General features: G+C 39.2%; 1 protein-coding gene across 2 annotated transcripts in view; it reads left to right on the top strand.

Annotated features, from left to right (window-relative positions):
* RHOBTB3 (Rho related BTB domain containing 3) overlaps nt 1–22,791 on the top strand; it is a 51,455-nt gene that overhangs the window by 5,357 nt on the left and 23,307 nt on the right. The window contains exons 3-7 of one of the 2 annotated variants that reach the window (XM_045847850.1): nt 1,050–1,236; nt 7,902–8,053; nt 11,174–11,285; nt 14,436–14,801; nt 21,340–21,452. In XM_045847850.1, the coding sequence (XP_045703806.1) occupies nt 1,050–1,236; nt 7,902–8,053; nt 11,174–11,285; nt 14,436–14,801; nt 21,340–21,452 (930 nt within the window). Of the gene's footprint in view, nt 1–1,049; nt 1,237–7,898; nt 8,054–11,173; nt 11,286–14,435; nt 14,802–21,339; nt 21,453–22,791 lie in introns of both variants that reach the window. The other variant, XM_045847849.1, reaches the window with a different exon arrangement.

The raw sequence follows: 22,791 nt of genomic DNA, 5'->3' as shown, positions 1-22,791 counted from the left end.
ACACACACGCACACACACAGACATTGGACCAGATTTGCCCACAAAGCTGTCTATTTCCCTAATCCAATTTTATTATATCCTAGAAATACATACTAAAGGCCACATGAAAACAGAAGTAATGATTAATACTTAACTAGAATATGAGAAGAAAACTACTTAGGCATATTTAGTAATGGTATTAAGACACATAAAGATACTTTCTTTATACCACTATGCACAGAAACTTTGAAAAATTATTTTTAAAATATTAAAGGACAAATTTTTAAGGGCTCACATCCACAATGAATTATTTTTGGTCCAAGTTCTAAATATAAGTATTATAACTGTAGCCCAAAAGTAAAGATTTCAAAACTAGAAGGATTTATCCTAAGTTTTTAAACTTGTATAAGCAAAATACATGAATTGCCACTATATTCCTTACCATGTTAGCACCTTATACTGTGTCTTTTTACAGAGGCATCCCCCACCATGCATGTGCCTGTTCATACTTCATGTATGCAGTGCTGTGCAAAGGACACATGAAGATGAAAAGCATATATGAATTTTTAAAATATGGATAAAATATACGGAACTCCACAGAATTTACAGTGCATTACAGAAAACACTGAACATTCTGCAGTGTCTAACTGGGTCACAGAAAATCCTTTGAAGCTTCCTTACTCACACGATGCTTTTCTATCTAATGCATAGTGTTATGCTTTTAAAATTATTAGTTGATAAAAATAAGACATAATTTTAAAACAAAGTGCGTATTTTGAAATACAGTTATTGAAGGGGGTTTCTTATTTTGGTAGACTGTTGGGAGTTCTCTCAGTCACCTACCACTACCTGGCTGTCTAAGCTGCAACAATAAATAAAATGTTTTAAAAAATAGAGGAGTTGGTAGACTTCAACTGTTTTTAAAATTATGTAGTTATTTTGTAAAATAAAATTTTTTTATGAATCCCAAAAGTTTGAAATATAGGGAAAAACTTAAACTACTGTGTTACAGTTTATTTCATGATTGATTTGAAGACAGACTAAAGATTATTCTTTGTATTTTGGTTTAGGATGTTTTTGACAGCGATTGGTACACCTCTCGAAATCTAATTGGGGGTGCCGACATCATTGTGATCAAATATAATGTGAATGACAAGATTTCATTCCACGAAGTCAAGGATAATTATATCCCAGTGATAAAAAGGGCATCAAATTCAGTTCCAGTGATCATTGCTGCTATCGGGACCAGACAGAATGGTAAGTATATAATTTTCCTTTTTTATAATGAGAGGGCAGGTACCATATTAATTATTAATAGAGCTAAGTTGATTAATGATTAATGCAGTTTTTAATAAAAAACCCAACATGACTGTGGTTTCAAATGCCAGCTGTTGTCCCTTCATCATCGGATATATTAACATTGCTGGCCATGAATCTCAAAAGTGTCATCCACACTTCCTGAGTTCACTTCCTGACTTCCCATTTATTCTTCAGTCTGATTTTGACTTTTAAGATTACACTGAGTTTGTTCTCAGGGTTGCCCGTTTATATGTTTATTGCCAAATTTAATATGTTCCAACAATAATTCTCTCTTGGAAGTTATTCAGTCACACCTTTTCCTCCTAATTCCCAGTCAGGGCACATGCCTGGTTGCAGGCCAGGACCCCAGTTGGGGTCATGCGCTAGGCAACCACACACTGATGTTTCTCTCCCTTTCTCCTTCCCTTCCCCCCTCTCTAAAAATAAATAAATAAAATCTTTAAAAGAATGTGGCTATTCTTTCCTTCCTAATTGTTCTGTCTTCTTGTTCCCCAACCACCACCCCCCCAACACACACACCAACACATCCTGTAGTTGTTGCCCAGAGTTCCATCCTTTGACTTCACCTCTTCTTGCTCTTTACTTTGACCATGAACTCGCTCATCTCTTGTCCTTGCTTTGTGTAGACACTGATGATTACCCAGTCTGTTTCTGTGGCTCCAGTCTCTCTTATGGCCCAAAGCTCCACAGACGACGTCCTCTCTCTCCTGAATTCCCTATCTTGGTGGATAATGCCAAACCTATCCATTCACCCAAACTAGAATCATCCAACCCAGCTGTTTCTCCCGCTCCCTATATCCAGTTGACTAAGAAGGTCTTTAGATTTTGTATTTTAAATAGATCTCAAATTCATTGTTTTTTCATCTTCATTGGATTTCAGATTATAGTCATTTAATTATCTGTCACTGTGACCTTCTTTTTGATCTGCTAAAGAGGCAATCCAGATTTTGTAGGACCGGAAATGTACAATTTTAGAGTTTTTTTTGTAAGAAAATAACCTCCACAAAATCACAGATATATATCTATATTAAAAGTGAGTGTTTGTATTGAAAGAGAAAAGAAACCACAACAAATTATAAATCTAAATAGCTGTCAAATACCACAGGTTGTTAAAAGATGCCTCTATTATTTAGCACCTTGACACTTCTTTAACTTTTCTTATACTTTAGAGGGCTGCAGAGTCTTTAATCACCTCTTCATGTGACAACCACTTTTTCATATGTTTTATAGAAAGAAGGAAAGGGTAATCCGTTTTTCCCCAGCATGTTTCTCACTGTCTGCATTGGTTCTGGCCTATAATTTGTGTTGTGCTCGTCCTTCAGCTTGGCCACTCGGTACCATAACACCAAATAAAAGTCAGCCTGGTGGGTGGCAAAAGCATTCCTGAAGGCCACTCCTATACCAGGACACTTAACCGTGCAAGTAAGTGACTACAGACTACAAATAATACTTCCCTGAACCTAAATCTAAATTCCTCTCAGCATGATCCTCCAGATGCTCCTGGTCACTCTAGAGCTGCCTGATATGAGGTGAAATGGGCTGGATTGGAAAGAGACAGTGGTCTTAACTAAACATAGTTCAAATATCTTATTTTGAAAATTTCACAAAAGCGTATGACCGTGTGGGAGAATCTAATGCTCAGGTCCTTCCCAGGGCTTTGGTAAGGACCAAAGGACCACAGGAACAAGGCCTGAGGCTGGAGCTTTTTAAGCTTCATGGTAAATTGACCTCTGGTCTCCAGTTCCTACCTTACCTCTTTCTGAAACACATCCTCACAGAATAATCATCTCAGAATACAAGTCAGACCATGACACTCATTGCACCAAATTGTTCAGAAACTCTTTGCTTTTTCCCTAGCTTTTATTTGCAACATTTTAAACCTAAGAAAATTGATAAGAATAGAACAATGAGCCCCAGAAATTACGCATGCATGCGCACGCGCACGCACACACACACACACACACTTTTTCCCTCTGAACCACTGGAGAGTAAATTGGAAACATTATGATATTTCTTCAGTTATTATTTCTTCAGGCTAATTATTTAAGCCTCTATCACCAAAGAACAAAGTTATTCTACTAACTGGAATGCAACTCTCACCCCCAAAATGTAACTGTTACCTATTATACTGTTATTTAAAATACTCACATTTTCCCAATTGTTCCAAAGCTGTTTTGTTTTTAAGGTCACAATGAAATAAAGGACTATAGATTGGATTTAGTTGCCATGTGTCTCTACTCTCTTTAAATCAAGAATATTTCCCCAGCCTTTCAGGACGTAGGGTGGGAAGGGAAGACGATGTCTTTCGTGGCATTGACATTTTTAAAGAATCCAAGCTCATTATTTAACTGCACAATTCCTTTAGGTCTGATAACTCTGGTTGCAGTTTGCAATTTTTTTTTTGCAAAATAGTGATTTTTTTTGCAAAAGCAATTTTTAAATCATTCCTTCTATACTTACTAGTTGGTATCCATCGGTAAACACAGCTTTCCCTTCTTTCTGCTCCATCTTTCTTTTAGAATCATTATGATTCATGACCTTGCTCTTTCAATATCTTATAAAGTATTCTTCTCATTATTCTCTCTGGTGCTCAGATTACCCCAAATTTTCCTAGAGGGGGCCTCTTCAAGCTAACTCCAATTGATTTTTGAGTTCTTCCTTATTTTCTGGCACAAGATGTCCCAGGCTCACCTTAGACCTTGCCTGCCCCAGTCCTGGAATCAGTCCTTTCTTCAAGGAACCCTGGTTCCTTATAATGAGTAATGATATTTAGAAACCAAGAATTGGGCTGTGGGTGTGTTCATTACTTTAGGTGTCATGGCTTCTAGGTCCATATATATGTGGCTCTATCCAATGGCTCTGCTCCATACACACACACACACACACAGATGGTCTGAGGGTCTCTTCTTCCTTTCTCCCTCACTCTTCTTCCCCCTCCCTTTTCATCCCACTCCATGTATTTCATCATTTTGTGAGTCAGCAGGAGAAGAGGGAGAAGAGATTGCAGTGTGGGCTTCGCCTGCCATCTTGAAACTGGAAGTGAATGGGTTCTCCTTTTCCCTGACATCCAGGCTTCTGCATGTGCTCTATCTTCCGATCAGAGTGCCTCTCTGCATACTCCCATCATACCTGCATAGCAAATTCATATTTATCTTTTAGATCTTTACCTCTTCCATGCAGTCTTCCATAATCCCCCAGGCAGAGTTAACTTTCTTCCATTCCCATGGTGATTTTGTATACCTTTATTTTAGTACTTATGTTATAATTGTTGGCAGTCAGGTCTATCTTGGTTCCATTGACCATGAACTTCTTTTCTTTGTGTGTTCTTATATCTTTAGTAGTTGATGTGGTAGGTGTTTAATAAATATTTGTTCGATGAATGCTTTAATGATTTTATGAATGATATATCTAAGTGAAAAAAACAAATTGCACTGACAAGATGAACTTAATTTACCATTTAAGATTTGATCACAAAGTAATTACAAAGCTAAACCTGTCTATTCAACTCAAGGACATTTATTGTCCCCACTCCCCCCCTCCCTCCCCCCCGCCCCACCCCCCGCCCCCCGCCAATCCCTTGTAATACATGAAACTCCTGGTATCTCCTCTCTTGATCTCTTTTTAGAATTAGTTCAGCAAACACAATCAATCTCATCTCCTTCCTTTGTTACACATGTTTTGACAAGCTAGACTGTATATATCTTCTTCATCATTCTTAGCTCTGAATAAATTTTTGGCTTTTACTAAATATTGAATTTATCATTAAAGTAGAAATTTTTTCCCAACCATGCCCAGGGTGTATTCATTGCCTTCAGCTCCTAAAAATTGTCATACTGTCTTCTTTTCTCTTTGAAGCTTTTATATAGCCTAGTACATTGCTAGGCTAGTGTTCTCACAAGGATTTCCAAAAGTTTCAGCGTTGGCAACATTGTAAGAATCACCCTACAGGTTCTCAAAGCCACGGCTTTGAAAGAGTTGCCATTCATTTGAATTCCAACGGTACATTGTATTTGCTGTAAAATAATACACATTTAGTGATAACTATAAAGGCAACATATAAGAAAAAACCCTACAATGTGAAACTAGAAGCATGGCACTCTGATTTGCAAAGTCTCTTTGACCCTGAGAGTTGGCTCACAGGAGTGAGCTCCTAAAGAAGGCACCACAGTTTAAAGTTATTTGGATCCTCTGAGTGTTCCTGATGACATGTTCAGTGAAGATTTCTTTAATCCTAAATGTTTGGTTGATTGTCTTACCCAACACATAATGACTAAACAGTTTCCTTTGGTGTGTGTGAACAAAAAGAAATGTCTTTTGTGACATAGAGGCTCTGTAAGGATTAGCAATAAAGAGGAGCTTTCTAGGCTTGTGTGTTAGCAAGGTGCTTATGGCTGCTCTCAGTGGAGACCCCTCAGCTGGGCTGAACATGAAATTTCCTTCAAATCAAAATTATTGGTTAAAAATTATTTTAAATTATGTTCACTTAATTTTTCACTTGAAACACTACTTTGCTTTATTTATTTTTTAAAAGATTTTATTTATTTATTTATTTTTAGAGAGGGAAGGGAGGGAGATAGAGAGAGAGAGAGCAACATCAATGTGCAGTTGCTGGGGGTTATGGCCTGCAACCCAGGCATGTACCCTGGCTGGGAATCCAACCTGCGACACTTTGGTTCTCAGCCCGCGCTCAATCCACTGAGCTATGCCAGCCAGGGCTGACTTTGCTTTATTTTTGAATAGAAATATAGTTTAATGCCTGCCCACCCCATTCCACTAACATAAGGAGAGCTTTGTAGACATAAGAAGCCCTCTGTCTCCAGAAATCAAAGACACTGCTTATGAAGGCTTTGTAAAGAATGCGAAAAACCAATTTAAAAATAGGCTAAATTCTATATGAAAACGTTATCTGCTCCAAACCTAAAATGTTCTAGAAAAAGTAAATGCAGACAGTCAGAGTAGAATTTATGGTATAATTTAGAGAACTCAAGCTTAACTTGTTAAATCACCATATATTTGAAATCTATAATTCTTTACTCAAACTAAATTTTTAGCTTATTTTTCATGTCCCTTTATTAGGTGGTCAAAAATCAGTTTTTTATTATTTCTCTATCTTGAACACAAGGAAACTTGGACAGGACACTTTACTTCTCTGAGCCTCAGTTTCCTCCTCTGTGAAATGAGGACTTGAGTATACACATGGTTTCTGAGCTCTAGAATGCTTTCAGAGAAGCTAAGATTATTTAAGTCATATTTGCACACACATAACTACATGCATAATATGAACATGTGCTAAATATCCTTGGTATACACACACTATATATATATACACATATATGTGCACCATCTATATGCAACTCATTGGTGGAAAATCTGTTGTGCATGCTGCGGGGGAGTTTCCCAGATTCCCTTTCAAGGCCACTGTTGTTACTAATCCCTCTGTCACTGGGCTTGTTGGTGCCTGCTGCCATATAGCTGAGTCCCTTGTCAGACATTACCTTCTGCTGATAGAAGTTGCTTGTCCAGGGTTATGCCCCCTCCACGTGGCAGTCCTCTTCTAATCTCTGGTGGATTTAGGAATATAAAGGTCCAGCTGCCTTCCTCCAAATAGGGAACCATTCTAAGGGCCATGTAAGCTCCACAGCCCCCTGTAGGATCAACTGAGCTCCCTGTTGCAACTCTATTGTAGTTCAAATTTTCCCTCTGCGCAGTCCCACTTCCTCCACTCCTGAGAAGAGCTGTTTCCAAGGTCACTCCTCACCCCCATAATCCTCCTGCACACCAATTTCCATCAGTCTGCTTCCCAGGGAAGCCAACCTACAACAGCATGCGTTTGCAGAAATAGATTTACCCCATTCTGCCTTGGCTGCCTTTGAAAAGTGACATATCTGATGTTTTGGCATGAAACAAAATGAAGCTAGCCAACCAATACCAAGTTGAACATACATTTTGAGCCTTATTATGGAGTGTACTTATATATAGCCTGATCTAGCACCTTCCCAGTCAGATCTGTGCATAGTATAACCATGAATCTTGGAACAATACACATTTTGAGTAAATACTTTTTATTCCTTCAGTTTTTCATATTTCAGTCTTGAAGAAAAAGAGTGATTGAATTTGTTCTTTGCAGTTGAATGCTTTAGAGTCTAATAATTGAAATGTTTGGATTGATAAGAATGCACTTTATAGGAAATCTACAAAGAGGGTGGCAATTTCACTCTCTTGAAGATTCAGGTCAAATTGAGGATTCTGTTAAACTAAAAGTATACAATCTATTTAAACTTGGTGAATATGTTTCGGATTTAACAACCCACTGTTTTCCATGGTGTCTGTGGGCAACCAATCTGTTCAATGTGTATTGATACTGAGGATGTGGAGGTTGTTTAAAAGGAAGTGGGCCAGCCATTACTGGCTCATGGCACAGTTGCTGTAATAGCCTTGGAAATATTCAATCACCTATTTTAAGTTCTTCTGTTTTGTAAAATACTATTTATTATTCTTACAGTTTAACGTTTAACTTGTTTAATGTTCAGATCATCTATGTACATGGGTTTTTTCTGTTTAAATTCAAAGCTCTTTGTTGCTCCCATTCATTTTCCCAGAAGAATTACCTTGCACATGCCCTCTCTGCACCTCAGACAGAGGGAGCTGTGTCAGCACGACTGAAGGGATCCAACTTGCTAAAGAACTAGGAGCTACCTACCTGGAGCTGCACAGCCTTGACGACTTCTACATAGGGAAATATTTTGGAGGAGTGGTGAGTGGAAATTCCTGTTACATACATTAAAGCCATTTGTTTGGTGGCGCTTTAACTATTTTCCAGAACCTCAATTAGAACATTAGTTTTAAAAGCATGATTAGTTTTAACTTTGAGAAATAATATGTGTGTGAGAAAAAAAGGTTTTGTTAGAATAAAATGGTAATTTTATTTTTCTCTTCAAATGAAACATTTTCTGTTGTCTAGTATAATGTTTTAGAATTTTCTATTTGGTGCCACTTTATTAAAGCACATTTACTTACACAAACTCATGATGTCAGCTTTAATAGTAATCTTTAAATAGCTCAACCAGCTTGGCATCCTGAACCAGTGGGTCTTGAAAGTTCTCCTTCATTTCTGTCTTCTACGTGAAAAGAACAATTATTCTTATCTGTGCTTGTTTCATCAAGATTCCATGTACTTCTGATTTTGGTGTAGCTCAAAACTACCCAGAGGAACTACATATAAAGTAGCTCTTGCTGGATAAATGGGGAGTGGAGTTTATTACTCTGCTGCAGCGACGTGGCCTGGCTCTGCAGGCGTTCCTGAGGCCCATCTTAGCACACAGCCCCTGCCCCACAGCATTAGGACAGCGTGGTTTTTGGAGAATACTGGGGAGTTGTTTCCGAGATCAGACAAGATCAGGCGCGTTGAGGGTGGCGTGGCCGTAGACTAGAGTTGTTTCATGTAAGTATTAACTAACTTTGGAACTATCTCCCCAACCCTCTAAGAAGTAACTTTTTTTAATCAACAAATTTAGTAAACACTGGCAGGAGGTTTAAACCAAGTAAAGCCTACATTAAGCAGGAGCACTTTGCACTTCCCATCAGTGTCCTAGCTCCTCACCATGTACCCTTTCCTATGCCAGAATATTCACTATGTAGGTTTATGCTGAAACGTTGAGGTTCCCCTAGATAACTATGGAAAATGCATTTGTTCTGGAGTTATTAAACTCCAGATAAGAACTAAAGATAAAATTTTTAAGGACCAGATAAAAATTTCTGTCAAATATAAATGGCTATTATTCACCCAGTGTTAGAGAGAAACAGTGATAATAAATCATTAAGAGAGATACACTCATAGTACTGAATTATCAATGATTGAGAAACTTTTGTCCTATTTATCTATATTAATAAGCAGTGGGTAGAAAGAGAGGGGTGAAATCTAATTTTCCTGTTAAGCAGATTATATTATAGTGGCTTTTACAAAATCTTAATTTGGTTTCATACTCTTACATTTTCCTGAAATACATAGGGAGCTGGGGGCATGGGGGAAGATAGTTTAGTTTCATTTATTGGAGAAGATGGAGCTGGTTCTCTTGGCAGGGGTGGTGGGGAGGGGAGTGCTTAAGCCTCCTGTTCCCCGTTCAGGTTTCTGAACCTGAAATTCTCAAGATCACTCTTCCCACTGCCCAACTCCCACTTTCTCTTCTCTCTTTCTCTTCTTTCCCCTCTTTGTTTTTCTTTGCTCCAAATACCTAGTGTTATAGCTAGGGTTGGATGCATGATGAGGAATGAAGATGTGGTCAATATTGGAAGAAAAACATGATACTTTCCTTTTTTTCTTAACTCAAGACTTAATGAGAATGTGGAAATAAGATCAGAGTGCTCTCTTTTTAGACTCTTCGAAAAGTAGAGTACAATGGAGATCTTGAGTGTAAGAAGTAATGATGTTCATAAGAACGCTCACGGAGCTGATAATGTCAGAGTGAAAGCAACATTTAAAACCTTGTGCTTAAAAGTCAGTGATGACAAGCTGTGCTACTGCTTGTCAGATCGGGGCAAGAGAGGCTTGTGTCCTCGAGCTTCAGGGGGCCCCATCTAGCCCTCCTCCAGTCGTACCCTCCCCACAGGGCACAAGACGCTGGAGCCAAGGGGATGTGCCCACGAGAGCTGGTAGCCCTCCTAGACCTGCAGCATCTAATGTGGTAGTCACTAGCCACATGCGGTTACTTATATTTAAATTAATAAGAAAATTTCAGTTCCTCAAGTACACTAGTCACTTTTCAGGTACATGTTTTAATAGCTACATGTGGCCACCAGCTACTGCATCAATTAGCACAGATATTACAGAACATTTCTATCAATACAGAATAGAAAGTTGTATTGACCATGTTCCAAAACCCAGCACCCCAGAATTCTCTGGGTAGCTGGCCCTGAGTCTGTTTCCCAGGCCTGTGCAGGCTTCTTTCCTGGGTCCCTCCTCCAGCAGGTGGACCACATTGCTGGCGAGTGCCCTTGCAGACCTGAGAGGTGGCCATGGGGTGATTGTGTATGCAGACCAAGGGAAGGGAAAGTGGATGGAGCTTGGTTGTGTGGCCATGGACGTTGGTGTCTGTGCACACAACTCCTCAAGGCAGGGGATGGAGCAAGGGCTAGGGAGAGGAGAGGGTCTGGGGCCCTGGAGTTAGAGACCAGCTCTCCCTGTGCTGCATGAGAGATTCTGAGGAGTCTGAGAATTTAAATCGGAACCTGGCCTTCCAGGCTTTTATGATCATATATTTGTCATAGAAGGAGGATAGATTATCTTTTACACAACAGTTTGTTTTCTTAATTTATATCGTTTAAATATTTGGATATGTGGTATGGGGACCTGCATTTGTACTTTTGTGTCAGGCCTCACAGCAAAGTGCAGGCCTGTAAGGAGCTGTGTGAGCACATGTGGTTAGGATTTTAAATTGATCAAATACAGGATATACTTCTAAGTAATTTATTCAGAAAAAAAACTAGAGCAAATGTGAACCTCCCTAGTTGATATGAGCATATGTGACATAGCCAAACCTCTTCCTGCCTCAGCTTTCTCTAATACTAACTGCCATGGTTATCGGAGAGACGCTTATTGACAGTCACATGGTTTTATTGATCTCCTTTCTTGATTATTCAAGAGAATAAACAGTTCCTTCTTGATTGGATAGTTTGATTTATGTTTAGACAAGGTACAATCTGATCTACCTGGTACATTTTTTTAAAACTGAAAAAGATGTTTGAAAGTGTTTGCTAAAGCTTAGGCGTAGATGGCACTGGCATTGAAAACATTTGGCAAATGTGATTTGGGTGCAAATAATCATGTTAGATACACAACTTTGTTGGAGCTTTAATTAAAATTTGATTCATGTTTTAGTTGGAGTATTTTATGATTCAAGCCTTAAACCAGAAGACAAGTGAAAAAATGAAGAAAAGGAAAATGAGCAACTCGTTTCATGGAATTAGACCACCCCAGCTTGAACAACCAGGTGCATTTATTAGCTGATATCTAGTCATTTAGTTGCTATTTATTATAGACCATTTTACAAGTCTTAGAGCAATTGTTCTGAAATTTTAGTATATTTAGGACTCACCTGGCATTCTGATTCAGTAAATCTGGGATGGAGCCTATAATGTGCCTTTTAAATAAGACTCCCAGGTGATTTGGAAGCAGGTAGTACTTGGACTATAATTTGAGGACTATCTGTCTTAAAAACTTGAACCTATATAGATTCTTAAAAATAGTGTGTGTTGGGGACAGCTATCTAGATTATAGTCTAATGAGAAATAACAACCAAATGCAATGCATGAACCTTGATTGGCTACTGGCTTGATAGAAACATCTAAAAGACATTCATGGGACAGTTGGATAAAATTTTAATGTGGACTAGAAATTACATGGTATTATGGGATTATTGTTAATTTTCTTATGTATGATAATGCTGTTGTGAGTAATAGGATGTCATTAATCACAGACAGAGGGGAAAGGAGGGTGAAAGAGAGGTAGAGAAACATCAATGAGTGATTGTCTCTCATATGCCCCCTACTGGAGACCTTGCCTGCAATCCAAGCATGTGCCTTGCCTGGGAATCGAACCAGCAACCCTTTGGTTCACAGGCTGGCAATCAATCCATTGAGCTAGACCAGCCAGAGCATTATTCTTTTTTTAAATTTATTTTTATTGTTGTTCAATTACAATTGTCCCACATTTTCCCCCTGTTGCCCTCCCTGCCCCTCCCACACATACCTTCCTCCACAGTCAATCCCCATCCAGATGTCCGTGCCCATGAGTCCTCTGTATATGTCCCTTGACTTGCCCCTTCTTAGGAGATGACTTTGAAAGTATTGAAAGCCAAAATATTTTGAAGACTTTGCAACTTTTAAATGGCTCAGCAGTGTGAGTGTATTGTGTGAGACAGAGAGAGAGAGAATCTAGAGCTAAGGCAAAAAATGACAAAATGTTAATAATTGCAGAATTTAAGGGAAGGATATATGTGTGCTTATTGTATCAGTCTTTCAACTTTTAGAATACTTGGGAATGTTCGTAATACAAGGCTGAAAGAAAATAAAGTTAAAAATTAATAAAATTACATCCACTGGTATCATAATTTTTTGCATAATTTTGTGATACAAGTAGTAGAATAGTACTCTATCCAGATGAATTTGTTATGGACATTGCTTTAAAAAAGAAGTACTTGATAAGTATTTGTTGAATGAATGAATATAAGTTAATCATGAAAAATATAAATTAGTATGGAAATCAATTCCAGGTTTTAAAAACAAATGCAGATATAGATACCATAAATCAGTGATTTTCAGGTTTTTTTCAGCTTTTTTTTGTTAATTTATAAAATTCTGTGGCACACTAAAAATACATTTTTTGCCAATCTGACAAAATAAATAGGTATAATTCTGATTCATTCACACTGGATGGCTATTGTTGGGTTAGCTGTTGTCATTTTTTTATTTGACAACCTAAGGGCAAAACGATCAGTTCCCCTGAATGAGTAGTCAGGTATTGAATATTTTCAAAGTTCTTGCAGCACACCGGTTAAAAGTCATTGCCGTAAGCGATACACACCTGGCTTTGAACTTCCTGCTGTACAGAGTGGAAGGAGAGACACAGTCTATTACTGTGGCAAACACTGGGGCCATAATACTCCCTAGATGGGAAGATGGGTGGGGAATAGCCAAATAAATAATGCAGATAGATAATTTCTTAGTTCCTATTAATCAAGAAGAGAAAACACACCATTTCCTTGGAGAAAGCAAAGCATTTCATGTTATTTACCACTAAAAGAAGTTTCGCCTGTGGGTCTTCATTTGGGGATACTAGGAGATACAGTGGACAGGGCTTTCAAAAGTGTCCCATCAGCAAATGCAGTTTCAACTTTCCCAAGGCTGTTTCTCTTCTGTTAGGAGAGCTGTGGATATCACACTGAACATAACCCAGAGGCCCAGGACAATACAGGTCTGGGCACACATTTGTTTTGGTTCTCACATGTTGCAATGAGACAAATCCTGGATTCTGAGGCACGTGACTTGCAGACTGTACTCAGCCTTAAAGGTCTGTGAAGGTACCTCAGGCAGTGGAGAGGGGGAAGGGGAGGTTCAGTACAGAAGGAGCCTGGCCCCCAAATTACCTTGTTATTGTTCATTTTTTAGACTGGAGTTTTTCTTTAGAATAAAGCATTTTCATTGCCAAAGAAGTTTGAATTTCACAGATTCAGGTGATTGCAAATTCTCCAAGCCGCCCTTAACAGATAACACTTTGCTCATCTCAGCTTTGTATAAAAATTAGAGAGCAGACAGTTTATAATCAGAGTCTATGATGAGAATGTAGGGTGTGGTCCGCTGTGTGGATATTCTGGATTGATTGTAGGCTAACCTATTTTTGGTAGTAATCAAACTAGGAAACGGAAGGTTGCATCCTCTTTTGGAAATGAGGAAGCCTAGCCAACACTGCCTGGGATCTGCTGAGGGGGGAAAAGCTCATTCTTGGAAAGCATATTGTTTTACTAGAAAGAAAAATATACTAATTTTAGCATCAACATAAAATGGTTATGGTGGTTTTAAACAGTGAAGTCCAAGATACTGAGCCCTGGCTTTGAGAAGTTGCAGTTTTAATAATTTATCTCCCCACTTTCAGTCCCAGGAGGAAAATGACTTCTGATGTTAGGTTGGGTTTCTTCAGGACTTATTCTGTAATTTCTTTGAATTTTGTATCAGGTGTCAGTAACAAATGATGATTACCAACATACTAAAATTCAGTATTTGGAGGAATGTTTTATTTTGGGACAGACAAATAATGAGAAATGTTATTTTATTGCTCCTATGGCATTAATAGGTTTTTTTGTTTGCACTATGAAAAATACAGCATTTCTCTGTGTCTGTATTATGAAATCCTAGCCCTTGGATAATTATTTTTATATGTTTTTAATTAGGTTAAACTATATATGAAAAGAAACTATAAAATTGCTGTTTTTATAGGTCAAAATGGCCAAATATTGGCAATTTCATACGACTAAATCTAATAATACTAAAAAATACTGTTTTGTTGTATTTAAGGTAAACCTGAAATGATTGGGTCTGTAGACCTAGAGGGTAACTTACTATTTTCATTTTCTTTTTTGAAACAGAAAAAATGCCCGTCTTAAAGGCTGAAGCATCGCATTATAACTCCGACTTAAATAACTTGCTTTTCTGCTGCCAGTGTGTGGATGTGGTATTTTACAACCCAGAGTTAAAGGAGGTTGCAGAGGCCCACAAGATCGTTCTCTGTGCCGTAAGCCATGTTTTCATGCTGCTTTTCAACGTGAAGAGCCCTGCTGACATTCAGGATTCCAGTATCGTCCGAACTGCCCAGGATCTCTTTGCTATCAACAGAGATACTGGGTTTCCAGGTGCTAGCCAGGAGTCTCCGGGCAACCCGCCATTGCGAGTCATTGTTAAAGATGCCCTCTTCTGTTCGTGTTTATCAGACATTCTGCGCTTCATTTATTCAGGTATCTTTTCAGATGGTCCTGGTACATTCTCTTAAGTTTCTCAAATGCAGTGTGCCTGTGGCCCTCGGAATATTGGTTAGTTTTACATTTATCTTCTTCCTGTCATCTGAAGTGAAGATTATACATGAATTAGTCTTGGCCTTGTGCACAGTAATTGTTCCAGGCTTTCTGTGTTCTTTACAAGTTTACTTGCCCTGGTTTTAAAACTACTTATAAAAACAATAATCTCTTCTCAAACTAAGCAAGAAATATCCCAAATGTGAAAATACAAAAATTTATTGTCCAGCTTAACTTTAAAGACACAAAATTTTCCAGGTATATATATCAAAGTAAGTGTCTATATCTTAAAACCCAGCTATAGATTCACCTTAGTGTTCGACACTTATATTTTGGAAGGAAATGAGAACGGGAGTTAGCAGGATCACTGTGTTCGGTTTGGGAACTGGAAACAGGCTGAAGGGCGTTCAGGCTGAGATCTGACCAACTTTAGCTATGACTATTTTAGATTTAACTTTTGTTCCTACTGCACTCTAACATTTTTAGGATTTAGCTTATCTTTCTCTTTGTCCTTTTAACAACTCAATAGCGACTGTATTTTAAACAATAGAAGTTTTATCTGAGTCATTTTAGAAAATGAATTGAAGGTCTCATATCTAAATGTCCCATGTAGGAGTGGAACAGAATAGGATGTAAAATGACCTTTAAAGTGAGCATCTAAATATACATTTTTGGGGAACTTCTTTCTTCTTCAATTTTCTTTTTCCACATAGAATCATGCTAATAAAACATTAGGTTAAGGTCATTCCTTCTCTCAAATGTGTTGAGAAACATAATCTTTTTAGACATTAGAATTAGGGACAGATATGATGTTAATAAAGGTTTGCAAATAAAGAAGTAGCATATCTGTAGGTAAGAAAGTTTTGAGTAGCCTTCAGTTGAAATGATTGATGCTAAAAATGAGATTTTACTTTTTTCATTTGGGTTGTGGTTATGTAATTGTATAAGTTAAAAATTAATGATTGTGAAAAGTACAGTTGCAGCATTCAGATACAAGTAGGTTAAAATATGTACCTATTGGAGTAGAATATGGTGGTAGGTGATAAACCCATCATTCAGTGAGTTTTGGCTTGGAGAAGGCATAAGTGATCACTCCTACAGGGCCCACTAGCACAGTGCCTGCTGCATGGCAGGTTCTCTGGTAGTGTCGGTTAAGTTAATGAGTAGACTCCAGTAGCAGGGAATCATCATATGAGGAAACCACACTAAAGACTTCATTTAGTACTACAGATTTTTATGTTGAAACCTAGAATCTCACAGTTCAGAATTTAAGACTGATTTTGCAAAAATGGAATGTTTGCATGTTTAAAGGAAAAAATGACTTTAATGATATGTTTAGAAAACTATAGAGGAAGTGTTTGGCTTTCCCTTTCAATGATTTTACTGTTACAATTATGAATTATTCAGGAAGTTTCCCACAATATCCACGGAACACTTTCAAAGGCACATGAACACTTTGAGGTCAGTTATATCCTCTTTAATATTGTAGCAGTAAAATTGCTAGATGTCTCTCTAGTGACAGAACCTACTTGTCTTTCTGCTAGAGATTGATTTTTTTTTAGTTGCAAAATTAATACATACAGATGGGGAAAAGGGGGAAAGAAAAGCTCTCCTCATTCCCTGGTTCCCTTCCCCAGATTCGGTTACCTATCATCGGTTTTTCATATGTTCACTCTAATGTTATTTGAAAGAAGTGAACTCCTGGGAAATTTGCATTAATGAAAATGTAATCTTCGGTAACTGCTGTTTTCCTGGAAGCACAGGCAGTTCCCCGTGGCTGGAGCATAGAGTGGGAGGCGATAACAGGAAAGGGTGAGGCTGGTAGGGCTGGTGGGACCTGCTCCTGCTGTTCTCAGAAGCTGTTCTAGAATTTTAAACATGAGCAGACGGGGCTTTAGAAAACTCATCTCTGGGGATTTGGGAAGAATGAATTGAGCAGACCAGACAGGAGTCCAGTTGGGAGGCCCCCTCCCTCTGGTGATCAACCTCAGGAAGGCAAACATTCTGACAGCAGGTGGTTGGTGTTGTTGTTTGTCCATCATCTGGGCCAGTGCTTTTTCAAACATTGAAGTGCATACAAGTCACCTAGGGATCTTGTTAATGTGCAGGTTGTGATCCTGTAGCCCCAGGTTGGGGTATACAATTCTGCATTTCCAGCAGTCTCCAGGGGATGCGGGAGCTCTGGACCACAGCAGTTGCAACACCTGCTCTTGGAAGAACTGGCTACCAGCCACAGCCATGGGCTAAGGGTCTAGAATTCACCCCAGAGGCGCAAGATAGGAACCCAGTCCTCAGTTGTAGGGCACAGAATCAAAGTGGGCTCAGCTGCCAGGCTGGCCCACACAGAGCTGTTTGGAGTTGGGGCTCTCAGTGCCCTATTGTTGCCTCTTTCTAAAGCTAGGGGAAGTGAATGCTTAGTGGTTGGGTGGAAAATGAGTCTGGGAATAGCGATTACAGGGCTGAGGGCTGCGATGGCAAGGACAGCCTCTGATATACAAGCCTTTGACGGGTTCAGAGCTTCGGCTTCTTAACCTGACACTGAGCTGTTGCACGTCTGCTCCGATCTCTCTGTGTGTGTCACGGCCCAGCAAGATGTGGTGTCGGATTTGACCAGGGCCACAGGCCATGGACCTGGGGTGTAGGGAGGCCCTGATGCTGGCTGAGGAGAAACAGAAATAAATGCTTCAGTAGGTACTGTGTATTAGTCTTTAGTTATTTAGAGAGTATAACCTCAGACTCAAACAAAATTTATATTATGTAAATTATATTTTAAAAGATAGTAAAGCTATATTTGCACAGTAAAGACACTTTTTAAAAATACAATTTGCTGGGGGAAAAAAATCAACCAGATCCCCAGTCTCAAATGCCTAAACATTTATTAATGTTTTGTTTTACCTTCTAGTCTTTGTTTCTGAATTGGTTACTGTGTTTGTTTTTTTATTTTTTTTCCTCAGAGACTTCGGTAAGGAGGCCAGGGTTGTGGGGTTTTTTTCCCTGTTGTTCTTAAACATTTAAAAACTTTTCAACAGAGCACAGGTTTTAAGACTCAGTTATGTAATGGTTTCCTCAGAGAAGCCTACCCACGGGTTATGTCAGGGGCCTGACGAGGACAGGAGCTGTTTGTACTCACGTCAGCTGGGCTGGCAAAGCAGAGGCAGAATTCCAGGACATGACACAATCAGGAATATTTGCCCTGAGCAAACGTGTGCTGAAAAACCATGTAAAACCTAGCTCCTGCCTTTAAAACAAAATGAACCAAATTACAAAGAATGTCTTAATTTTTTAATAACATACTTGTTTAATCTTTAGGAGTTTGAAAGGAGTTTAAAATACAACAATTGGGCCCTATATTTAGGAAGGGCCTGTTTAATAGTCTGGACAACACTTTACACCTATAAGTTTTCAGTTTATTTTTCTGACCATGTTCCTGAGTAGACACCGTGAAAGTGTGTACATGTTCCTGTTCCACTGGCTAACAGCTGGCACTGCATGCTGTCTGGGCACTTAGTGACTAACGCTAAAGAAGGAGCAGTCTGAAGAGTGAGGGCAGCAGCTTCCTGCTCAGTGCAGTAATCCTTAAATTGTATACAATTGTAGCATTCTTACACCCCTGATACTGTCTTTATGCTTACAAATTCCTGAGCCACGTGATCTCAGATGGTTAGAAATTGAAATATTTGTAAGAGCCTCAGGAATTTAGCTTTGAGCTCTTCCTGCCACAGATGGCCCTTAGAATTTCAGATCACTTATTGAAATGCCACCCAAGTAAGTATGTGGAAGCACACTTTTCATCTTCGGTTTGCACACTATCCTTCAGCTGTTGGAATCATTCTGTGCCATGCTCTTTCCTGCACTGCATACAAACGCAGCTTAGGACACACGAGTGCACCGTGCTCTGTAAGAGTCTGAGTAAATAAATGCTCTGAGAAGTTAAGTGAAGAAAATCCCAGCCAGTTATGCAAGACACGTCTAAGTTTTAGAGACCTGCTGCACACACAACATCATGCCTATTGTTAACACTGTTGCATCGAATACTTAAAAATCTGGTAGGAGGATGGGTTGCATGTTAAATGGTTTTACCACAGTAAAAAAAAAAAAAGAAAAAATCCCAGTCTAAGGATCATTGCTTTATTAGGATCTGAAAGTATCAAAGATGATTAGTTAGCATGTCTAACTGTGAAAACAGCCCAGTCATTGGCATGCCCTTATGAACTAGTCTCGCTTTCAGGTTTAGTTATTGGATCATTATGTCTGTTCCTAAACGAATCAGTGGCCTGTGGGAATTTGCCTGCTACTTATCCCATATATTTGGATTTGACGCTTGCTTGCTTTTACATAATCTTCTGAATGGAGATATTGTAGAGGTGTTCTTAGTTAATGTGATTTTATTTTTAAGAGACAATGTCTGTACCCTCCTTTAACATGCACGAGTGTAGACACATCATGGATTCCTGCACGTACTGTGTGCTGCATGCCAGGGACCCTGGGTTTGGCCGTGGGTGAAGTGTTGAAGGACAGCGCCCTGGTCATCAGTAGTCAGTCCACATTAGGCTGACCTGAGAGGCTTTCAAAATCCATGTCTGAGTCCCAACACCAAACTTTTCACTTGGTTTGAGGATGAGACCTTCTCTAATTTTATAGAAGATCTTTAGGTAAATGTAATGCGTAGCTAGAGTTGAGAATCATAGGCATAGAGTAAATTTTCTTATCTGGTGTCCTTTGGCTTCTAAAGGGTTCTTCTACTCCTGACATTTTAGTATAGATTTTGTTGCCCATGTGTGCATGTGAAATTTTCTGGAGCAATGACACAAATAATTTATCAGATCGTGAAAAGAGTATGTTATCTGAAAGTTAAAAATCATTAGTGCAGAAAGAGGAAAACAAAAAGTATAGACCTGCTCTAGATGGCACACCTTTGGGAATTTGAGATGGACAGGGAGCGGGCAGTGAAGTCAGAACTCAGGATCAAAGGTAGGAAGAAGCACGGTGGGCTGGAGCCGGCTGGAGCCAGCTGGCACCGGCTGGGAGAGCCAGCTGTGTTTACTCCCCCCATTCTGTCTTCTGTGCCGTCATATTGGTAGCTAGAATACGGTCCTGGTGGGAGTATTTACACCACAGAAATAGCAAAGGCCTCAAATCAGGGTTCTCCTCCCTCCCCTCCATCCCCCCAGGATACACTGTAGTCATCATGAAGGTCAGGGGAGGAGAAGTTTAAAGATACATAAAAGTGCCAAGTGCTGCAGGGCTCCGTTGTCTGGGGGCCTAAGAGCTGCTGCACTATCGTCATTCTGACTCTTCAGATCAACTTTGGATCTCATGGGTACCTGCTGGCTGCCTGATCTTGTTGGTTCCATGCCTATGTATTATGTGCCCTCTCCACTCCCCAGGATCCATGAGGGCATCTGGCCAAGTTCTGGATACATAAAGGGAAACATCAGAAGAGACAGATTGAGGGAAGATGGAACAGGGCCCCAAGGTGCCCAGAGAGGGGAAGTGACTTGCTTTAAAGTCACACCAGTAATTAATGGCAGAGATAAAACTAGAAATGGGGTCCCCCAGCTATGCCCACTGATACCACATCTTTTTGAATTATGTTTTTAGAAGTTAGGACTTTCTGTAAACCATGGGGTGGATGACGGTGATCTCTCAGAATATCATGATTAGAATTGTGCTTTTGGATACATTACCAGCATTGAGTAAGGGAGTAGGTCAGATGAGGGAAAGGCCAGTAGGGAGCAGGGAGGCTGCTTTAGGCCATGTGAGAAGAGTGCTTGGGGAAAAGGTGAGCTTTTGCTGACCATACTATAGGAATTTCTTAAGACAGCAAAGGAAAGGGGCTGGAAGAGTGTGAGACACAAGTGAAGTGAGCCTACGAAGAGGTAATTTGGAAGTGGGCAGGGGTAAAGACAGGGAGGGAGGGACCAGGTGGGGTGATTTTGCTTTAATGCCAGGGTCCTGTAGCACATCAGAAAATTGTCTGCTCCCCGTCTCTGGTTGGCCTATGGAGGTGGCTGTGGACCATGCCCAGATGTGACCCAGACAACACATGAGACCTTCTGAAAGTGTTCTGTTCCCACTGCCTGCTCTTGTACCTGACGGCAGTCATCGCTCTCCATGATCAGTACGATTTAATTCAACCTTAGAAAAGACCACAGGGCAAGTACATGATTTGGGTGTTGGACCACGTGTGGTGGTAACTCAGATTCTGGCCGCCGCAGGTGTCACTGGCTGACCACCTACTCCGGGGAGGTGGCAGCCATCCAAGGAGGAAGACTAGCTTTTGAGTAATTTAGAGGAAGGCAAACTGATTTTCTTTTAATGTGAGACTTGTGTGAGTGTTTTAGTGTAATTACAAGGATATATATATATATATATGGTAAAGAAAAATTAGACTATGACAAAAGAGGGGACATGGATATCTTATATTTATTTTTCTTCCTGCAGTAACAGAAATAGTCAATATGTATTCCTTTGTTTACAGGTGCTTTCCAGTGGGAAGAATTGGAAGAAGATATCAGGAAGAAGTTGAAAGATTCTGGGGATGTTTCAAATGTAATTGAGAAAGTTAAATGCATTTTAAAAACACCAGGAAAGGTAAGTTAGTTTATTGTTAATTTACTTTGATGTTCTCTGAATTATAAGTGGTATACTATAATGAATATAACATTGAGAGTCACAAAGACTCAATAATATACAAATGATTTTCTTCAGTATACTTTTGCCATTTAAATATTTTCAGTGTAAACACATTATTTCTCACTGTCTCCCACTTTAATTCATGCAAGAGAACTAAAGTATGTGCAGGCCATGTCTTTAAAGCGTTGACTGGGGAGCCCATGCTCCCAAAGGCTCCCAAGATGCCCCCGGACATCTGGGAGCAGGGCAGTCTCTGTGTGCGCCGTTCCAGGGTGCTCTGAGGTCTGTTTGAGCCGGTGATTGGTTAAAGGTCTGTTTTTCATCTAACAGACATTCAAAAGTGTATGTTAGATTCAAAGGTTATAAAAATACAGACTTTCTATATGGTCGTATATCAGTGCACATTAAACCTTTTGTCATTTAGATTGTATAGTTCTGTAAGGGTTTTAAAAATACATTTGTTATGCTTTAAAACAACAATATTGCACAATTTTCTCCAGTGTATTCTTATTTCAGAATCTGTGATAGATAAAGTGGCTACAGTAGATAAAAAGGCAAGTTATGTGCAATGCCTATCAGAATATAGGTTTATATTAAATGTAAGAAAAAAATTTTAATTTTGTATACAGAGTACTATCAGTTGTACAACTGAAATTATTAACATTTAAGCTCATATTTTAAAATGTAAAGCTATACTAGTTTTGATGAAGATTCCTGAAAATTCTTTAATGGAGAAAAGTGATACTTTTTCAAACAAAGTAACATGGAGTTAAGGGCAGGACCTTCCTTTTCCTGTCTCAGCACACTGAGGCAGGTATACAGAGGCTGCCCAGTTTTATAGGTGCGTGGCATGGTGGTAGCTCTCTTGCCATCTAAATCAACTAAATGATGCTTTTGTATAAATGTGCACAAAACCTGTATTCAATTTCAAAAGTTCTCTAGATAACTAGTTTACAGACCAGTGAAAATGTATGTCATGTACATCTGTGTGCTCTCCAAACTTCTGCCCTTTCATTTAAGGCATAGGTGGCAAGAAAAATATATATATATATACATACACATATATTCATATACATACATGCATAATATACATCTACACAGTGTTTCATAATATACAAACTCATAACCTTTATATTTGAATGGTTAGGACAAAAATGTTGCCTTTTGTTCTAAGCCAAGTCTTCCTTGGGTTTGATTCTGAACAGTCATTCCTTTGAGTACTAAGAATAAAATGAATTGTTACTGGGGAAGCAACTGATCAGTGTTTCCCTCTCAAATCAATGTTCCCCTCCCTTCT

This window comes from Phyllostomus hastatus, unplaced genomic scaffold (assembly GCF_019186645.2).
Source record: "Phyllostomus hastatus isolate PE091 unplaced genomic scaffold, TTU_PhHast_1.1 phas_contig_58, whole genome shotgun sequence".
Lineage (NCBI taxonomy): Eukaryota > Metazoa > Chordata > Mammalia > Chiroptera > Phyllostomidae > Phyllostomus > Phyllostomus hastatus.
The sequence above is the reverse complement of the archived record's forward strand: the minus strand, read 5'-3'. Positions and strand labels throughout refer to the sequence as shown.